At 49.1% G+C, this 21,159-nt stretch overlaps 1 protein-coding gene across 5 annotated transcripts in view; it reads left to right on the top strand.

Annotated features, from left to right (window-relative positions):
- LOC134095619 (MOB kinase activator 2-like) overlaps positions 1-21,159 on the top strand; it is a 44,353-nt gene that overhangs the window by 8,164 nt on the left and 15,030 nt on the right. Inside the window, exon 1 of one of the 5 annotated variants that reach the window (XM_062549248.1) lies at positions 12,205-12,543. The exons of 2 other annotated variants lie outside the window; for them this stretch is intronic. In XM_062549248.1, the coding sequence (XP_062405232.1) occupies positions 12,506-12,543 (38 nt within the window). In that variant the 5' untranslated portion in view covers positions 12,205-12,505. Of the gene's footprint in view, positions 1-12,204; positions 12,544-13,905; positions 14,148-18,928; positions 19,235-21,159 lie in introns of those variants that run through there. 2 more of the 5 variants (XM_062549246.1, XM_062549245.1) reach the window with 2 other exon arrangements.

The following is a 21,159-nucleotide window of genomic DNA, read 5'->3' as shown; positions in this document are numbered from 1 at the left end:
CTCTGGAAGAAAGAAGGAAAGAGAGAGAGGGAGAAAGAGAGAGAGAGAGAGAGAGAGAGAGAGAGAGAGAGAGGGAAGGAGAAAGAGAGGAGGGACGCAGGCCACCGCTGCAGGGAACGGCCAGCTTTTTATAGAGCCCCGCCTCGGCCCCGCTCGGAGGAGGAAGGGAGAGAGAGAAAGACAGCGAGAGAGAGAGAGAGAGAAAAAGAAAGAGAGGCTGAGGAGAGGATGTGTGCCGTGTCCTCACTCATCTTCACTGGGGGCTTCCATGTTCTCTCTGTCGCTGGCGTTGTGCACCCCCCCCGTCCTCCTGCACGCTCTGCTCTGAAGCCCTCGCACTTGTGCTTTCACGTCTTAAAATAGCCCCTTACGGCCAGAAGAGGAAGTGTAGCATGACCTGTAAAAAAAAAGGCAACCAAAGAGTCACATTGTAGAGAGAAAAGGAGCGCCTATGTGCGTGTGTGAGAGAGTCTAACAAGCATTCCTGCACAGCACCGCTCCACGCATCGGTAGCATGGAGGGGAAAACAAGGTTGTGTGGGAGTGGCAGTGAAATGCATGGATGGAGGGATGGATGGAGGGATGGAGGGATGGATGGAGGGATGGATGGATGGATGGATGGACACCAGTGTGGATGGCCTAATGAATGAATGAATGAATAAATTAATAAATAAATGGATACATGAATAAATAAATAAATGGGTGAATTGTGAATGGGTGGAGGGTGGAAGAGAGGCAGGGTAAGCTGAGCGCGGTGGCCAGTGCAGGGCAGTGCACGCTGAACTGGCCGTGCAGGCTGGAGTGCTGCAGCAGCAGCAGCAGCAGCAGCCGCCTGCGTTTGCCCTTGTAAGGAGCAGAATGGCTCTTTAATTGGATTAGAGCACGTCATATCAGACCGCTTGTTGTGAGCTCTTCCCCCGCCCCCCACCTGACAATCCCCACAACACAACACCACACCACATGAGCTCTTCCCCCCCCCCCACCTGACAATCCCCACAACACAACACCACACCACACCGCCCCCCCACCTGACAATCCCCACAACACAACACCACACCACACTACGCTACGCCGAGGGCTGGACTCAAACCCAGAATGCAGACACTGCGCCAGGATACATACTTTACCATCACCAACCACACACACACACACACACACACACACACACACACACCTAGTATGAATGCTGTGCAGCATCCTGATCTGTAACTAACAAGGACACACGTCGCAGGCGTAAGCACACATGCACACTCAGGTGCAGCGCACCAAATCTGCTCTGTTCATGTAGTGTACTAAATGAGCTTAGTGTGTCCAGCCAGAAGTGTACTGTAGTGTGAGCAGAAGCACTGGCCCACTGCAGCCAGAAGTGTAGTGTAGTGTGATTAGAAGCACTGGCCCCCTGCAGCCTCTTGGCATTGGCAATGAGCAGGAAGAGGTAGTAGACACCTTTTTTTTTTTTTTTTTTTTAAAGAAATTCTATCCACTCTGAATTAATTTATGTGTTTAAAGTTGAAAATAACCTTCCACAAAGTGAGGCATTGCTTCCATGTATTGAGCCATGTTGTTGAAGCATTGCCGGCTAAATGATCTTTAATCCCAAAAAGGTGAAGTGATGAACTATAATTTTCCAGTCAGTGTGTGCGTGTGTGTGTGTGTGTGTCCTAGACTTCCTTCATAAAAGAGAGAGCATGCTAACCATTCTTCATATCCATTGGCAGGACACTGTATAACGTAACCTCCACAGTGACCTAGCTGGGTCTGCAGGAGAAGTGATGCTTCATCACAAATAGTGTTAGGTCAAGGTGATGTTGAAACCACTTTTGTGATTAAATACGATGTCCCATTGTTAGAAAAAATGACGCACAACATATGGAGGCATATACCTAGTTCTGATTTATAACATTATGTGGACAGTGTTTGTAATCTTGATGCATGGCACTGTATTTGTCTAAGGCAGCAAAATGCACCAATCTTGCAGCACAGAGCTCCATGTTGTTCCTTGCTCTCCATACACAGTGTGGTTGTTGTGCCACTGCCTGCAGCCTGTTCTGAATGTGTCCTGGTATGAATATAGCTGCAGTCTAATGAAGGGTAGGTGAAGTGATCGTGGCTTTCTTTACCAAGGAGCTTTTGGGACTATGATTTGTGTGTGTGTGTGTGTGTGTGTGTGTGTGTGTGTGTGTGTGTGTGTGTGTGTGTGTGTGTGTGTGTGTGTGTGTCTAAGATAAAACGAGCGAGAGGGGTGCTTTGAAGTAGTGAGGTGCTAAGTTGGTGGGGTCAGTTGCTGCCCAGTTGAGTAATCCCTGACCTCAGACACACTCTGCTCTTTGGCTGCACTTGTTTTAACACACTCCAGTCCAAACACCAACACCAAACCCTCTCAGTGTCGGTTGAGGTCCCTCTTCCCTCCACATCCTTCTCTCTTCCTCTTTTTCTTGTCCTCTCTCATCTTCTCTATCATCCTTTCTGTTTTCCCCAGAATGTTTTGAGATGAGTCGGGGGAACGGGACCCTGTCCTTAAACTCTTGATGTGTGACACTCACCGTCTAGAGACCATCTAGACACCTAGCCGCCTTTAACCAGCAGTCTTTACCTCAGCGTGTCAACTTCAGCATCTATCTTTGAGACATCCTGTGTGTGTTTTGTCGTAATAGTTTTGGTGGTGATGGCCTATTCCCCAGTGAGCTTGTCATGTCCTGCGTCTGTCTGACCACAGCTTCTCTTAGCAGCAGTGAGAACCACAGAGCTACCTGACTTTGCATGCCGGCACATCAGACTTCCTCACTGCCGCCGCGTCTGGTTCATGCTCTCGTCAAACAAATGAACGCGCCCAGGTTGCCCCATATGCTTTGCAAAGCTTTCGTTTGCAAACCCTCTCATTGCCTACCAGATGAGTGGCTGTGGTTTTACCAGTCAGCACCAGAGGTTCACCTAAGCTGTCGTACCAATCAGCGCCAGTGAACTCACTTGCATGCATTAGTGTGGTTTACTCGGCTAGTAGCAGTAGGCCTCACTATCGTGCATCTCTAGTTATCGAGTGTCTCTTTGATCTCTGGGAAAGACGTGAAGGTTGTCATGTCTGCTGCTGTGTCGGCCTCTCTCACGGTGGACAGTCTCACGCTCCACATGTTACCGTACGTGCTTGTCGTGCTCACCGCACGCACATAGCTCGCCAGTCAGAGCGCAAGTTGTGGTCCGGTTTGGCCGTTGATTCAAACCGCTTTTCCAACACTCACACACACACGCACACACACACACACACATGCACACACGCGCGCTGACTTTCCTTCCCACTCTTGAACGCAGAGCTTCCTGCCGCCACGCTGTAGAGCTCCTGTCTCGTGAGGCAGACTGGGGGGGTGGAAGTTGAGTAGGCCTGCACTACACATGAACAAAAGGTGGTATGGAGGCCTGGCCAGGCCTGTGAGAGCACACACACACACACACACACACACACACACACACACACACACACACACTGGTGTGGAGGCCTGGCCGGGCCTGCGAGAGCAGAGAGGATCACGGGTGCAGACGTGCCGCTCACAGGAAGGATGTCGGGAGTGGGCTGGTGAGGTCGATCCTGAGCGCGTGCGGCTCGTTTCCGGGGCGGTTGCGTGTGTGTGTGTGTGTTTGTGTGGCCTTGCGCTCAGAGAGGAAGAGTGTATGTGTGAAGCGTATCTTTGTGTGTTTTGTGTGTGTGTGTGTGTGTGTCTTTGTGTGTCTAATCTTTGTGTGCGTCTTCATGGCAGTGTGTGTGCGTAGAGGCGCGTGTCGGCCGTGATAAAGCAGAACGTTTATCTCTGCGCCGTCTGCCTTCCAGACGCAGGCCCAGACACACATGCATGCAGACAAACAGGTAAGCTGGCAGCAAAAGGCACGCCGTCTGTCAATCAACCGACCAGCCAGCCAGCCAGCCAGCCGACCGACCGACCGTCCACCTGCCATTCAGCCTGCAACAGTGACCGAACGAGAGAAAGGGAAAGAGAGAGAGTGAGAGTGAGAGATAGAGAGAGAGAAAGGGAGGGAGGGAGAGAGAGAGGGAGGGAGAGAAAGGGAGATAGAGAGAGATAGAGAGAGAGAGAGAGAGATTAGTTGTGTGCTATTTGCAGCGGCCCCTGTGCCTGAGTAGAACTGGCCGTGGCTCTACAGTAGCGCAGGTCAGCTGAGCTCCGGTGTGTTTTTAGACCTAATGAGCAGTGGGTAAGCCCGTCCTGACCACACCTGCCCTGTTGACCTGCGCAAGTAATGCGTGCCAGTCACGCAGCAGGCGTGTGTGTGTGTGTGTGTTGTGTGTGTTGTGTGTGTTGTGTGTGTTGTGTGTGTTGTGTGTGTTGTGTGTGTTGTGTGTGTTGTGTGTGTTGTGTGTGTTGTGTGTGTTCTGTGTGTGTGTGTGTTGCATTGCGCTCTCCTCTTCCCCTTGCCTTTGTGCTTTTGCTGCTCTTTTGTGCCGTTTTAATCTGAAGCCTTTCCTCTTAACTCTGCGACAGTAAAAGCTATGCTGTCTGAAACGCACACCCCCCCATCCCCTCCCACACACACACACACACACACACACTGAGTGGAGAGTGCTGGTAAGGGACATTGTGGCGTCCACGCTGCTTGGCTTGGCTGTGTTATGTAAGGTGGCCAGCTGTGGAGTGCACTTTGTTTAATGCATCTGTAATCCAGCGTTGCCGTGGACGCGTGTCTGGACCCCGCGCTGCATCCAGGGGGCTCCGCCGCACACCCAGATTAACCAACGGAGCAGTCCACGCTGTGCTTTTAGAACACACACACACACACACACACACACACACACATATACATAGACACACACACACACACACACACACACACACACACACACACACACACACACATATACACATACAGTATATATACACACACACACACACACATACACATACACACACACACACACACACACACACACACACACACACACACACACACACACACACACACACACATTACATAGACACACACGGGAGTGAGTCAGGTCAAAAAGCGTACAGCCAAAAATGGTTCGCTCTTTAATAGGAACGCCGTGTGACTGAAACACAGGATTTCAGGGTGCCGCCTACTTTTGGTCCCTACTCCTGATGCCGCCGCCGCATTGGCTTGTTGACTTCTCTTCCTCTCCGTTTCTGGTCTGACTCGTTCGGAGTGTGTGAGTCTGAGTGTGTGTGTGTGTGGTAAGGTATGCTGCTCCCCCTCCTGGCGGTGTCTGGGCGGTGTGTTGTTGATGCCATCTGTGTTGGCGGTGCCAGGACGGGGGCCTTGCGCAGCACTGCGAGGCCGTTGCGTGTCAACAGAGGCGGAGACGTAATTAGCTGTTTTGCAATACTTAAGCTTCCCATTGTTGCTGGAGGGACCTGCTAAATGCCATGCAGCCCTGCAGCGGAAGCCAACTGCAGACACACACACACACTCTTTCTTTCACACACAACTTGGACACACACACACAAACTTCTTTTCACACACAAACTCCTTTTCACACACACAAACACTTCCAGTGATTACTGCACTACTTGACCTTTCCCACTCACTGCTGTGTGTGTGTGTGTGTGTGTGTGTGTGTGTGTGTGTGTGAATGTACGTGCCACAGGTTGAGGAATGAGGTCAGTCTGATGATGTACAGCAGTAGCTGGCCTGGTCCTTTCTGCTGTATGGCCCTGGCTGACGAGCGTGGCCTTTAAAACCCAACACCACCCCTGAGAATGTTTGGCAGTGTTGTGTCTCTAGGAATCCACCACACAAACACACAAGGATCAACTTCAGTCCTGATTTGGGTAGTGAACAGCAGTGTGGACCAGATTTTCTACCTAAAATGTACATTTATACATTTAATTATGTTTAGAAATAATATGACTTCTACATTGCGTATAGAATCGGCTAGTATTTCTGCACTGCATGCATGACACTTTGACATTTGTGTATTTGTGAGGGTCACAGGAATAGCTGTGTGGTTGCTCAGCATGACGTTGGTGACGTCGTCTGGGGCAGTGATGGGATGACCGAGCAGAGGTCGGGAGGGCGGAGCGGGAAGGGGCAGTTGGGTGGACACCCTCATGTCCGAGCGGACAAGTGACTGAGCAGCTCTCCTCTCGGGCACTGATGGAGCGGGAGAGAGACACATGAGTGAGCCATTGAGCGTGAAATCAGATCAGCTCGTTACGTAAGAGAACATTCTGGGGGGGCCTCCCTCTCTTGCTACACACAATCTCTCTCTCTCTCTCTCTCTCTCTCTCTCTCTCTCTCTCTCTCTCTCTCTCTCTCTCTCTCTCTCTCTCTCTCTCTCTCTCTCTCTCTCTCTCTGTGTGTGTGTAGTAATCCTGTACTTGAGCCCCACTCACCCTCTGGCCTCTCAGGTCTCCTGCCACTGCAGAGTTAGCGGTGTGTCAGTGAGTGAGGGTGGTTCCCTGTGACAGGCTGGACAGCAGTTCTTAGTGTAGCCACCAGGTGGTGCCAGAGCTTTTTAAAATCTTCCAATCATATGCACCGAATGGAATTTGATTCACCCATGTTTAAGCCCATGTTAGTTGGGGCCACTATGAGTCTAAACTCTTGAAGAAATGAATGAACATAGAAAGGATGTATTTCAAAGTAGCTTTATGCCCTGAAGAAGGCCATGTGGCCACAACGCGTCGGCGTATGTTTTTAGTCCTTGTCATGTACTATTAAAGGCTTTATATTTTTTCAACTGAGTGCCTTTGACCCACTTTTCTTACTTCAATTTTTGCCCGGCCTCAAAAGAGCACCAGTGTGGAATTTACTACAACATTTTTTTTACTACTCTTAGTAGCGCTCTCAGCACTTTCTTTTTTGTATTTCAAAGTAGCTTCAAAGCATTTCAATGACTTCAATTTTTGTTTAAAATTAAAGTATAGCGTTTATACTCCATTTACAGACCGTCTACCTGTATGTCTGTGTGTAGCAGCATATCTGGCTTCATTTCTTGACTGAGACTGATGGTGGGCTGCGGTAACTGGTACCGTGTCTGTGTTGGGCTGCTATGAGGTTTCCTCAGCCCCTCCTGTGTCTCTCCTCTCTCTGAGCAGCTGTGTGTGCCTGAGGGGCTGCCGTCCACCGGTCTCCCAGAAGGGCCAGCGCTGGTCACTGCCTCAGTGCCGGTCTCTCAGCCCAGCACGGTGCGGCCCAGTCATGTGATCCCCTCCTCGGGAGGAACATGTATTTTGCATGTGCTGGCCTGGTTCTAGAGGGTTCTCTCGTGCTGTGCTGCTCCGTCCCCGTGCGTGCGTGCGTGCGTGCGTGCGTGCGTGCGTGCGTGCGTGCGTGCGTGTGTGCCTGCCTGAGACAGAGAGAGGAATGTGTGGGTGAGGGTTGTTGATACCAGCTGCTGTGCTCCCAGTGCTCTGCAGGTGCTGGGCGAGGAGGCCTGATATGGCCTTTGTTTACTGCCTGCCTCATCAAAGCTGGAGGGCACGGGGACTCTGTGTTTACACACTCAGGCCTGCTGTACGTGCCGAGAGCGCCGAGAGGAACCAGCGAGGACCAGTTCGGCACTCTGCCCTTTCTCTTTGTTGCGTCTGAATAAAGAAATGGCCCGAGGAATGCCTGTGGACTGAGATGTTGTGTTTATAATACGTTCAGTACTGTAAGTGAAACAGACGGTGCACGGGAGTTTATCGGCTCAATCTTTATTCCATTTAAACATAAATCACAGCTTCTCTTTCCATTCCATTTTGTATCAGAGAGTTCTACTGAGGGACCGGACAGAGTGACTGATACCTCAAATTCACAAATGCTTATGTCATGGCCACATTTATGGTATGAAGTTAGTTTAAATCTTAGTTAAGCATAGGTTATGACAACACTGTCTGTTATGAAATTATGTCTTAGGGCGTCTGTTTGTCATTCCATGACGGGTTGCAAAACTGCAAGATTATGTAGTGTTCGAGTACATCTGAACAGTGAAATATGTGTGAGTGTGTGTATACACACTATTTTTAGACCAAGAAGTCATATTCCTCTTTACTGCGCCCATTTAACTCTTGTATAGTGTTCGAAGGAAACCAGTAGCTCAGAGGCTTATAAAAGTAAACAGCCAGCAGAGCAGTTGCGGTTGACCCCAGGCTCCTGCTGCTGCTCCTGCTCCTGCGTCAGTGGGCTCGGGGGGCCGTGTGTACGCGGCTGTCTCCGTGGGCACCCACACGGGCCCCACACGGGCCCCACACAGCCCCGGCAGCCGAGAGCGCTCCTCTCCTCTCCTCTCCTCTCCTCTCCTCTCCTCTCCTCTCCTCTCCTCTCCTCTGCTCTCCTCTCTTCTCCGCCACAGGGCAGGGGCGGCCCGGGAGACAGGAAGCGCTGGAGACGGCCAGGAAGGAGTGGGCGGCAGGGAGCGCTGCACAAGGGTGACGGTGTGCTCGCTGCCAAACCCAAAGGGCTCCTGGGAAATCATGTAGCAGAGCAGCGCACACAGGAACATGATGGCTGCTGTCAGGCAAATTTACAGTAGGCAACCAAACTACCACTACCACTTGCGAATATATGCTACTTTTTGAGCAATGTTGCCGGACAGTGTTGCTGAGTAATGTTCAGACACTTTTCCATTGATGATGGACAGCATATATTTATATCAGATTTGTTTTTAATTGGCTTTTCTCAACATCCAATCAAAGCATTAGGAACTAGTCATGTGACATCCTGGCAAAATTGACAATAGAGGCAACATCGTCTCATCTCCTTGAAGATCACCAGTAGTGTCCGTGAGTGAAGTAGCTCAGAGGAAGTGCAGCCTGCACGTCAGCCTCCGTGGGGATGCAGACAGACTGGCAGTGATGGAGGCGCCCACGCCTCTTTCCCTGAATAGAGTTTAATTAGCCATCAATCCTCAGGACGCCATTATTCTCCAGACTGGCAACCAGGAGTATACATGTGTGTGTGTGTGTATGTGTGTATGCATGTGTGTGAGCGTCTAGGCTGAACCCCCCCCGTCCCTCCCCCCCTTCCAATGACGTACAGGATGCAGCCATTCATGCACACACAGGCCTGTCCACTTAATCCACACACACACACACACACACACACACACACACACACATGGAGCCCTCCTTCTGAGGAGGTAAGCTGGTCGCTGGTGCAGAGGCGGTGGCAGGATTATAAATGAGGCCTCATTAGACGCTGCTTATCACACCCCTCGCTCAGATCCTCGGCCTTTCAGCATCTCCCCTCTTATCGGGGCCCTGCCACATTTAGCCGCCGTCATCCTCCTCAAATTAGCTCGCTCGCCCCCCCCCCCCCCAGCACGCCAAAGCCACGGCACTGCGGCTCCGAGCGTCGGGCGAGAAGAGAAGAGAAAGCGCGGCGACAAAGAGTGACGCCAAGGCGCGGCTCAATCGGCGACGGCTGTGACGGCATCCCCTTGATGTTCGTTCAAAAAAGCGAGCCGCTCTCTCAAGGCCACTTGAAGCGAAAGCGCCCTGAGAGAGAGAAAGCGAGAGAGTCATCTGAAAAATGCGGCGTGAGGCTGCTCGCCGCGTCGGGCCGCCGAAAGCTCGGCTGATTAGATAACCTGGAGGAGCAGATGACTCGGGTCATTAGCATTCCTGAGAACGCGCGAGGCAGCGAACGCAGCAATGCTTCACCCACAGCCCTCAGAGCAGCGCCTGTGTGGGCCACTCGATAAATAAAGATGGGACGCCTCTGCAAGTGCCCTGGCTGCTGATTGCGTAACGCGGCGGTGTTGATGAATGCAGGCCGTGCGTGCGTTGATTAGCGGGACTCCTGATCACCCTGTTTCCCACTAATTCAGAGCTGTTACTAGGACTGTTCTCACATATGTGACTGAGGACCTCAGCAGAACTCAAAACATATGGCATAGTGGTGCAATGGTTAGAGTTGCTATTATGTATGCACTCTGTCCAGGTTTGAATCTCGAGCATTGTGAGTCTTTTGTAAGGTAGTTTGGATAAAAGAAAAGGGTGTATGCACATTTATGAAGAGATCAGACGGAGAGCTTTTGTCATGACATTAAGTGTATACCACAACCTGAATTACTTCCTCCACCATTATGGTATAGTCATCTTAATTGAGCCCTCAGCGCCCCCCACCCCCCTCCCCCAAACAGGAAGCGAAGCATGCTTTTAACTTGCACACTGCACGAGATGCATAATGAAGATCCATATTGCTCGGTCAGCTTCAAGGCCAAATGGATTTGCCTTGCACAGTAGCTCCAGCTCCCTTCTCAGACATGTACAGAGGGACCTCTTGGTGTCTCTGGACGCTGTCGCTGAGGGACATCCACTGAAGGCAAGCAGCTGACCCCTCTTGGCCGCATGCATATTTAAGACGGCCCGACCATTTGAGAGTGATGGTGAGAGACCCGCTTACATAAGGGAGGCGACGATGTGACCTGTGTGTGTGCGCTGACGTCCTCCATCTCTCCCAGACTGGGCTGAGAGATGAGTGACGGCGTACATCAACCTGCTCAAGATTGATTGACGGGGCATTTTCTCCGTGCCTCAAATTACAGTGCAGGGGACTTCAACTGAAATATTCTGGTTATGTCGGCCTCACGTGTCTGCATATTTGCAAGCTTTGTTTTTGTTTTTGAACATGTCAGAAGTCTTTAAGTGAATGGTTGGCATACTTTGGATGTTTCCTCCTCTGAATGCAGGTATTCACATAAGAGTTCCATGACTTCTGCAATCTGCAGAACTTCTTTTGAGTTGTCACATAGCTGTGCAGTTATTTCACCTGGTTGGACTCAATGAGCCTCTGATGTGTGAACTGGGCACAGTTTTAGTTAATTCTCCCAACCGAGGGTGCGGTAGCCATTAGCACCCAGCTATATTTAGCATGTGTGTCATAGTCATTTTTGATGGGGAAATCACAGACACGCTAACTGACGCCGGAAATGATTGAGTAAGGGGAGCTAGGGGGACTTACTGATGAGTTCTCAAGTCTCTGTGGGCCACAGGCTGGCATTAATCCACACACCAGGATCCAGATCCTGGGTCTTTGTACACTAGGCGGGCCTGCCCTCTCCTACAGCCTGCTGGGAATGACTGAGTGACCCCTCCCTCCCTCCCTCCCTTCCTTCCTCTGGCACTTTCACTGTGGTCTGGCCCTGTTGACTAGCAGTGCTAAACTTTCACACAATTGGTTTTATACTGCAGTCCTGCTGGGCGGAGCGCTGCAGACATCCACTCACTCATCACCTCTCTCTCAGCCACTGGGCAGCCCTTGAGTGTGTGAGACTGAGCAAGAGATAACAGTCATTTATTCTCTCTCTGTAAATACCTACATTGAAGAAACTGATGTAGTTTGCTTGAAACAGCTATATGTAATATTTCTTTAATCGTTTAATGACTGACACATTGTCTGGTGTGAACTGATATAAACCATCTTGCTTTTGATTAATTTTTGGTTTAACTTTGACATTCAGTCGCTGTTGAAGGACTCCATTTCTCATGTGTGCCTTCTCCAAGGACACTTACTGAGTCAAGTGGTTTAGCTGAAGGCTATAATATTTGCATTCCCGTCTGCATACACAGAAGAGCTGATATTGGAAGCAAGGCTCTGAAGGCAGTTAGGGGTTAAGTAGTTGTCATAGATCTATTCTTAGGATGAGATCTGTCTGGCTGTTTTGGGAGAATAGCACTCCAGGCAACAGGGAATTAATCTTCCAACAGGATAACCTAACACACAAGGCAGACAAAGACAGAAAAAACGCCTTTAAACCTGATATGTTGGTTTAAGTTTGTTTTTGGGGAAAGGCGGTCTTGGCAAGCTGTATGCAGTTTAGACACAATTTATAGGCTAAGTCAGTGAAAGCCATCATCGAAATCTACATCCGATTAAGTCATTTTGTTCTGCAGGTTTAGATATCATCGTTTGCTCTGTGTGCAACACTAGACCTTTGTTTGTTGGTAGGCTGGTACTTTGACGCACCGGAGATTCCTCCTCATTGATGAGGCTCAGATTTATCACTAATGCACTTATGCTGAGGAAGGCTATACGGTAGGCGGAGAAACAGGAGGCTGGCGATTATCGCGTTTGTTTACAATGAGGACGGTGAGCTATAAAGCCAAACCTAGGCAAATATTGAAACATACTGACAGTTATGATATAACAGCGCTATAATCTTCGCCTGTCCTCCTGTGGATAGTAACCCGAATGTGTCGTTAGGTTGAGGCTCGTACTCGCATTGTGTTCAAACACGGTAAATTGTGGGAATGACGACAGTCTGCTTTGTTATCAATGCAGATATTCAAACTCAGTATAACCACTCTGCATTAAGATACCTGAAGGTCTCATTGATACTGGCACCTATCTCTCCAGAAACACTTCAACAGAGCAGCATACAATTTTCCAGGCGGAGTTCGGGAAACGACTCATTGAAACGGAAGGAATTCGTCATAGGAAAGCTCTCCGTTGTTCCTGTTTTTATTACTTGTCAGTTATAAAGACCATTTTCGTTAGTCAAAGAAAATCAGATTTGGCCAATTCTGGAGTACTTTATTCGACTCCTGACTGCTGCGATGAGGCTGAAGAGGAACGGCTCCTATACATTAAATAGGTATGTTATCAGGCTGCCTTTATAACCTTTATGAAATAACAGTATGCGTATTTGCGGACTTTTAACGCATCTTGTGTGTTCAGGTCATACTCGATTGTTGATCCATGTTTGACAATACGAAGTAGGTAACGATAGCGATAATTTTGCCAGCGTTATTCTTTACGATGAATAACAAAGGCCATGGTGAAAGTTGTTAATAATAATGCATTTGGTATTGAAGTTTGTTTGCCAGTCAAACATTTTACCTACTTCTGAAAATGTCGCCTGGTTATTTAAACATTTTGTTGGAGAAACATCATACAATCTCTGACATTGTCTCACTAAGCACAGCATTGCCTGTATCATCTCATTGCTTTGAGCCCTTACCAGCATAGCCTGTATGCAAAGCCTCCCATTATTGTCGTCATTACACAAGGGCAAATGAGGTTACCTCCAGACCCAGAAGAGCATCAGTCATGGGTTCTCTTCCATGAAATGACTTAAGGACACACACACACACACACACACACACACACACACACTCTCACACTCACACTCACACTTCATTTCACCTAATGGTTTATTCATTTGGTACACTAAATAACTTCGATATTAAATCCATCAGTTTTGAAGCTTGTGTGCATTTCAGTATTGATGATGTGGCTCACAATGATTATCGTCATTATTGTTAGATTAATACACCAGTTGTGTACACAGCTTGGCATGCCGTATTGAAGCAACAGTGTTTTTCAGCTTGATAGAGTGGGGGGGGGGGGGGGGGGGGGGGCGGTGCTGGTGGGAATGAGAACACTGAAGACAATTATAATTTCAGGTTGATTTGTCTGAATGACTACTGGAAATCATTAGCCGCAAATGGTTGCTTAGTTTCCGTCGTTCCCTAAGAAATTTGGCCTCAATTTTGACTAATGGATTCGGAGTAATAGAGCAGCATGATTTTGGGTCAGTGCATCAGGGGAACATGCACAGCAGCGTGAAGAAGTGAAGCAGCTGTAGTTTGGAGAATAGATTTTTTTTTTTGCTTTAAAAGCTGTTTTCATTATGGTTGCCCCCCCCATGTCCACTCTGCTTCGAGTCGGTGCAATGAAGGAGTCAGCAGTCTATTTATGCACATGCAACGCAACGGCCAACTTAATCACCTTGAGAGAGTGGGGGAAGGGAAGGAGGGGAGGGGAGGGGAGGGGAGGGGAGGGGGAGAGGCGGAAGAGTGGACAAGTGTTTATTTCTGAGCAGTGCATGTGTATCCTGAGAGCGAGGCAGAGAGAGATAAAAGGGTGGGATTGAGATAGAAAAGATATGTTCTGTCTGAAGCTGTTCTGTTTGGTGACCCCCCACACGCACACACACACACACGGCGGTACGACTGAACCGGACTGGTTCACTGGCTCGTTCCCTCCCTCCCTCAACTGCTCCAGTCAGCCCCATTACCAGAAGCATCTCTGATTGAGAGACACACTTGTGCCTTCACGGCCAGATGTTTACCATGCGACTACAGTGGGCTCCTGCACGCGACTAGAGAGGAGGAACGGCGCGGACGCGGCTGCGTGGATAACCCCGTCTCCCGACTCCATGGGGGTCTTGATCTGTTGTGACTGCTTCTTCTATAGGTACCAGTGCTGTGTTTTTGCTCAGATGTGGGCTAGCAATTGTGCTGCAGCTTTTCAGGTTATTGTTTTGTCTATCTGTAGTACAACAGATGCTCCTTTATCCCTTTTTTAGAATCCTGGGATCTGCAGCTTTGTATGCCTTTGTTTATAGGGGATGTTTATCATGATGAATAACAAGAGTAGAGTGTTTACTCTCTCCGCTGCTGAACATGTGGGTGTCTACTGTAAGGGGGTTGTGTGAGCCTTTGCCTCTGCCAGTGTCATAGTCCAGATAGTGTCGTTCCGGTTTTGTTTGTGCATCTGTCCGTTAGACAGAGGTGAGTGTGAGATGGTGTGCTGGAGTGAATGTCTTGATCCTGCTCGTCAGTATGGGAATGTTTTTGTTTGTCTTGAACTCTGTTAAACTTGCTGTGAGGGGTGTTTTCATGCTGGCTCTCCCTCCCTGTGGCTCAGTGTGTGTGTGTGTGTGTGTGTGTGTGTGTGTGTGTGTGTGTGTGTGTGCAGGCAGAGGAGCACTCTTCACACTCTCTTTGTCCACTGATAATGGATTACTGCAGCTCCAGTTTTTGGCAGTGGCATCCAAACTGCAGTGCCCTCAGCAGCAGGGGCTGAGGCTCTCTGAGCTGCTCTCTCACTTTCTTTATTCTTCCCATCTTTCTCTCTCTCCAATGCCCTCCTTCTCTCTCCCCCCCCCTCCCTCTTTCTCTTCCTCCACCTCTACCTCTTTGTCTTTCTCCTGTGTGTGTGCTTGTAGACGTATATTTCTATGTCTACGTCTTCCCCCCTCCCTTCCCTGTGGTTGAGGTGATCAGGAGAGCCAGCTTCTCTCCCGGATGTTTTGCGGATGGCGGCTCAATGCGAGCCGTGCACGTTTTCTCTCGAACAAAAGGCTGTGTTGGCAGAGAGCGTTCCCTCCTTTCCCACTGTTCTCGCTCTGCCCCTTGAGAATGGGGTGATGGGTGAGGGAGGGAGGGAGGGAGGAAGGAAGGGAGGAAGAAAGAAAGCGAGAGGAGGAGGAGGAGGAGAGAGAGAGAGAGTGAGAAGAGGGAGGAGGCAGAGAGTCGCAGGCTTGCACCTCAGGAGGACTCCGCTCCCTCACACGGTCGTTTGTTGTTGGTCTCTCTGTTCTCTGCCTGGAGAAAGTTGGCACTCGGTCCAAACAGTTTGCGGAGTGCTTGCTCTCTGCCTCTTTTCATGCATGTGCTTCCTTGTCTCCGGCCCTTTCCTTTTCGCTGGGAACCCTTTAATGTTTGCAGACCAGCTTGACCTTTGTGCAGAGACTCTAGGGAGCTTTCCTTTGATAGAGAGATTCAGGAAGTTTGAGTTTGCTTGGGATCACTGTTGTTTTTTTGCCCATCTGTGAATTTCCATTGCGTTTGCATGTTGGTTCAAGGACAATAACACGTTGAGGATTGTAGACTAGACTATATTAGTTGCCCTTGTTGCAGGCAACAATGTTGAGTTTTTTGCTGGCTGTGTGTGTCTCCATCTGTTTGCTGTGTTTAGCATGGTGTGTGTGTGTTTGCAATTGTGCTTGTATGTACGTTTGTCTGCCAGAGAGATGTAACTTATGGCTGACGCTTTCCAAGTCTTTGATGGGATGTTGCACATTGTGTACCCTACTTCCATGTGTCCCTTATTAGCGGATGCCTGTTGCATGTCTCTGTGACTGTGACTGCTCTGTTGTGTCAAACGGAGATGATCCTCTCCTCCTCAGGGCCCTTTGCCTCATGCTTTCACTTCTGCAAAAGAGTCCACTTAACGGGCGTCTTTGGTCAAAAGGACATTCCTGACGTCCTCAATGAGGCGCAAGTGCTGATGTCACGACCATGTAGTTGCTAACGGCTAACACCTGTGGATCTTGTTGCGTACATATGGTCATTTGACTTATCCGAGTTTGAAGCATTCCACGTTCCCTTGGAAGTTGTGAGGCCTCGTGATCACTTGGCGTCTTGCGAGAGCACAACTAGGTGAACTGATGTAGATGGTTGATAAGAGGGAATGTAGTTTGCTGATAACATAAAAATCTGAGGTCAGAGGGTCTCTTTGCTCTGTTTGCTGGGAGCATGTATGCCCGGCCCATGACTAAATAATAGCGACAGACCTGCCATGTTTGTTCTTCCGCCTTTCTCCTAGCAGAGCAGGGGGAACATCAGCAGTGAGTGCCTAGACAGTCCAGCTATTCATTCACAAACCAGCGACTTTTTCTTGTCGCGGCTAAAAGCCGAAGTGGCGGCACGTTGGCCAGCCTCGTGTCCGCCCCGGCAGTCCATCCCTGTTGGCCAGTTTGGCAGGCGCTAGCTTACCTGTCCGTGCCTCTAAACCCTCGCTGCCTCCTCACGTCGGCTTAACCTTTCGCTTTCCTTCCTTCCATTGAGCGCTGCGGCAATTATGCCCTGTCAGGCGTCCATCAGTTCACACGGTAACACCTCATGCACTATGGTCATGGCTAAGGGATATTCAAATGCTTCGCCCAGGCTGCCCTATCAAAGAACTGGAAAGGACGCACTGAGTGGGCTGTGTGTCTCTAAAAGACTTGCTGTGTCCATTTCCGTGGCCGTCTCAATGCCCTGTCTGGCTCGGTAAGCCGATAAGCAGATAAGACACTGTTTCCATGAGCTGTGCCGCAGCCTCCCTGCCACACACACACACACACACACACACACACATGCAGTATACACACACACACACACATTTAAAGAGGGACCTGTCCTTCTGGACATTGCCTTGGTGTTCAGGCCTTGGCTGTTAAATGTTCTGGAATCGTTTATGGGATTTTTTTGTTTGTTTAAATCCCCCTCCCCTCCCCTCCCCCTCAGAGTCTTTGGATGCTTGTGAAGAGCCAGGCGTATTTCTTGACGCCATTCCCTCTCGTGCCAGCAGAGCGTTCTTGGGAGGTGACAGCCCTGATAGTCCCTATCTCTGCACATCGTTTTGCTGAAAAAGGGAACATTGTGATCCTCAAGCGAGCGAACGAACGAACGAGCGAGCGAGCGAACGGAGCAGCCCAGCCTCCCCTTCTCCCAACCTCAGCTCAAAAAACATCTCTGGATTGTGGATGGTTGTGCAAGACTTGCAGCCCTCTGTTTCCAGTAAATGTTGTGAAAGCACCAGTGTGCTGCACAAATCGCCTCTTCCCGAGAGCAGATGTGAGGCCTTCCTCTTTCTCTGACAGTAATTAAGATCAAGATCTTGGGTGGTGGAGGACTCCCGACGACTGTTCCTCACACTTCTTCCCCCTCCGGGGGGGGTGGGGCTGCTGTGCCCACCCTCCCCACGCCCCCCTATCTCAGCCTGGGCACCATAGTCCGAGGCTCTGCCGAGACATTCTGTTCCAGGGCCTGCTGCCTCCGGAAAGCCACCAGCTGCCTCATTAAGAATAATATTTGAGAAAGGTATACGACGGGGTGCGTTCACTGGCGCGGGAGCCCCGGAACGGAGCTCTTATCGAGAAAGCACATAAACACAGGAAGAGGGCCTGTGTATATGAAAGCCGGGGGTCGGGACAGGAAGCTGAGCCCACAGGGCCACACAATGCAGCCGCGGATTCCTGAGGGCGGTTGTTTTCTCTCTCCCTCCTCGTGTGCTTCTCCAGGAGCAGGAAATGGTGAAAGTCTGGAGGCTCCCAAGGGTTGCTTCTTAACCCTACACTTGTTTTCACACAAAGTCCTCATATTCCCACATCAACAGAGGGGCAGTGTGGTTATGTAATGAGGCTCTGGTCTTGTGCTTTTTTTTTTGTTTTTTTTGTCCGAAAATATGTGAGAAATCCAAAAACAAGTCGGTGTAGTGTCACTGGTTGTCAGGTTAGGAGCATGGCTTAGGCTTTTCACGAAAACCCACCAATTCTGTTTTTTTCTAAATGAGGTTGAAATTGAATTTCATTAATCTCGCTGGGCTTTAGTAGTTGGTAGTATTGCAGCACAGTCCTGGTTTCCATAATGCTTAATTGTGTTTTGATGTGCAAGTGGAACATGAGCTGTGCGGTATTAAGTGACTTATGCCATACTTGCATGCTTGAGCGTTGTCGCAGACCCAAGAGTAGACTTGTGGTCTTGGCCACTTTCAACAGTGTCTGGCATTTTATTTTTGTTGAATTGGATACAAATTACTCCAAAGGAGCCCATGATGACAAAAAGAGAAATGTTTTTCATATACTCACAGGCTGGCATGGTTGGCCTTCACATTATCCATTATTCAGTCATGCCTGGCTTGATTTGTCTGCCCAACTTTGTAGTAATCATGCATTAGTAGCTCTGATTAAGTGTGTTATTATTATGCATCGTTTATAAGTTTATAGTGACTGACTTCCTTAACAGCGTGGCCTTTGTGTGTGAGCACTAAGTAGCCTACTTTACTTTGTTGATTTTGAACAGGTGATTTCACTCTGCAGCTACAGTCCATTTAGTTTCTCCGAGTCCCTGCAAATAGTTGAGGTCATCCTCATAATTACTGAGCAATTAAGCCCAGCGCTACCCTTCAGCACCCGCTTCTCTGGCGTCCCATTAGCGCTGCTGTTAGCTCCTATTAGCTAGTCGGGGACCCCTGCCAGGCGGCTGAGGGCGACGAGTGTGGTAGGTGATGATAGGCCCGGGCCGGAGCACGCCTTTTGAATTTCCCCTGCGTCCAGCGCAGGCACAAGACGCTAATCTGCGTAGCGTAGGCCTCCGCAGCGGCTCCTTATCAGCCCCAGCAGATGGACGATGCGCTCTCTCTCTCTCTCTCTCTCTCTCTCTCTCTCTCTCTCTCTCTCTCGCAGAACAGCATACTGCGCACACCAACCTCAGACGACAGTGAGGGAGCAGTTTCCACCCTTCACTGTGAGGAATGTTGAGCCATTTGTCCTGAGTAGGGTTCTTGATGTCTTGCTGTTTGTACGTATGTATGTGTGCGGACGTGAGTGCGCGCATACACTCTTGTTGGGATTCTTCACCGACTGAGTGTTAGAAGGAGGGAGCTGGTGTGCTCGGCTGCTTGGTATGCGCTGTGGCAGGTGCCAAGATGGCAGAGGACAGTAGCAGGGACCCCACGGGTGAGCCCAGTGGCCTCGACTTTTCACGCAGCCTTCTCAAGACCTTCTTCCACAGGTACCGGACCCACAGCCCCACAGGCTGCTTCTGTGTTCTCTGTTTTCTAGGAGCCATTTTAAAGCCTCTGCTAACTGTCATTGCAGACTCATAACAGTGTTGTAACCTCGTGCTGCATGTTTAAAGAGCATAAGTGGAAGATTTATCGTGGATAGAAAAGGAAGGACTGATCATCAGTGTATATTTTACAAGGCTTATCCATCATGGTGTGTTTGTGTTATACTTATATATATATACCTATGCTGCTCGCCATATGGTCACCAGCCAGGTAAGCATAGCATACCCACCACTATTTATTCACCTACCCCTCATGTCTCGTTGAAGGAGCTCCCAGTCAATTCGTTGGCTCTCCTCCACCCTCCACTCACGTCAGAGCTGATGGGCGCTGCCCACTGACCTGCAGCTATGCTGAACAGACTGGGCATTGTGCTGCCGCCGCTGCTGCTGCTGTTACTGCTGTGGGCACTTGGGTGTGGTGGCATGGCAGCCTCTGTTTAATTGGAAGCTGGTAGTTTTTTTTTTTTTTTCTTTTTCTTTTACCATAACAGGCCAGAGCTGAGGAAGGGTAACGAGTATAGCTCACTGCCGCTTTTAGACTTTTCACGCCTATGTCGTCACAGTCGCAGTGACGCAAGGCCCTGTTTTCCCCCCTTTTTTTTCACCTGTGCGGTCATGAAAGCTGCCTCTGTTCTCCCTCACGTCTCCAGTCTGTGGGTCTGGCTCCTGTGAAAACATCAGCACCGGGTCTCTGGGCCTGGTGACAGACCTGCAGCTATTTTTATCCCCTTGTTCTTCCATATTTCTTCAGCTAACACCTTAGCACCTCCGCCCTTTCTCTGTAAACATAGTTATTTTTTCCAGAGAACTGACTCTTCACGTTGTCATTTTTTTTTTAAATTTCAGATTCACATCACCATGATCGCACAATCACTAGATAGAGTAGTTTTTTGTAATGGTTGGGAGAGGATCATCCCTACTGCCATTTCCTAATTTAGATTTTAAAGCATATTTCAGTAACTCATTAGGCTAAACTAAAATGTAGATATACATAAGAATGCATGCATCAGGCTTGAAACTTAGTGAGTTGGTATGAATGCAATATCTTGCGACTATCGCTGAACGACATTAGAGCAACATTAGCCTGTTTATTAAGAAATACCACACCGGAAACCACTCTTTCATCTTTTCTTCTTTTGGGTATGTTTGGTTATGTTGCCGGTCATTTACGGCAAGAGCATCAAAGAGGAAGGAATGAATGAGTGTGAAGGGGGTGGGTCTGGGGGTGCCAGACACCACTGTTGAGCCTTCTGGAGGTGTTGTGAGCCGAATTCTACAAAATACTGAAGGAAGAAGGTGCCTGCATGAGAACTCATGAAGGCAATTCTAGTGGTTACGTTGTTTGTTGCTTCTTTGGGCATTCAGGCTGCTAACTTTAGACTTTTGGTATTCAGTAACGTCATCACAGTGATCACGCTTGATTAACGATGAGTGTTGCGTTATCAGTTCCACCCTACTCCAGACGTTTCAAGTGTGATGTCTGCTGATTCTATTTTTAATCACAGATATATGAAAACCTGTGAATCATGATGCATATGGTTTAGGGTATTTGTAGAAGCAGTTCAAACAGCTGTGTTTGAGTAGACCCAAAATAGCTGAAACTGAGAAGAATGATTACTTAGATGTAATTTTGCTGTAGTCTATAGTTTTTTTTGACATACTAAGTCGAAAAATACCACCCAGTCATCCTCAACGTCATTATGTCACATATAGGGGCCCTTTTGTGTGATCAAATGATACCAGGAAGCTTTTCATGCATTCAGGGACATGCTGTGATCGTACTGTCAGAAATGTGACAAAATGTCCATGACTGGGTAAAATAGAGTGTAAAGATAAGACTAGTTTTATGATTAAATGTTTTGCTTCGT

The sequence above is a fragment of the Sardina pilchardus genome, chromosome 11, assembly GCF_963854185.1.
Source record: "Sardina pilchardus chromosome 11, fSarPil1.1, whole genome shotgun sequence".
Lineage (NCBI taxonomy): Eukaryota > Metazoa > Chordata > Actinopteri > Clupeiformes > Clupeidae > Sardina > Sardina pilchardus.
Note: the sequence above shows the minus strand (reverse complement) of the source record. Positions and strands in the feature narration are given on the sequence as shown.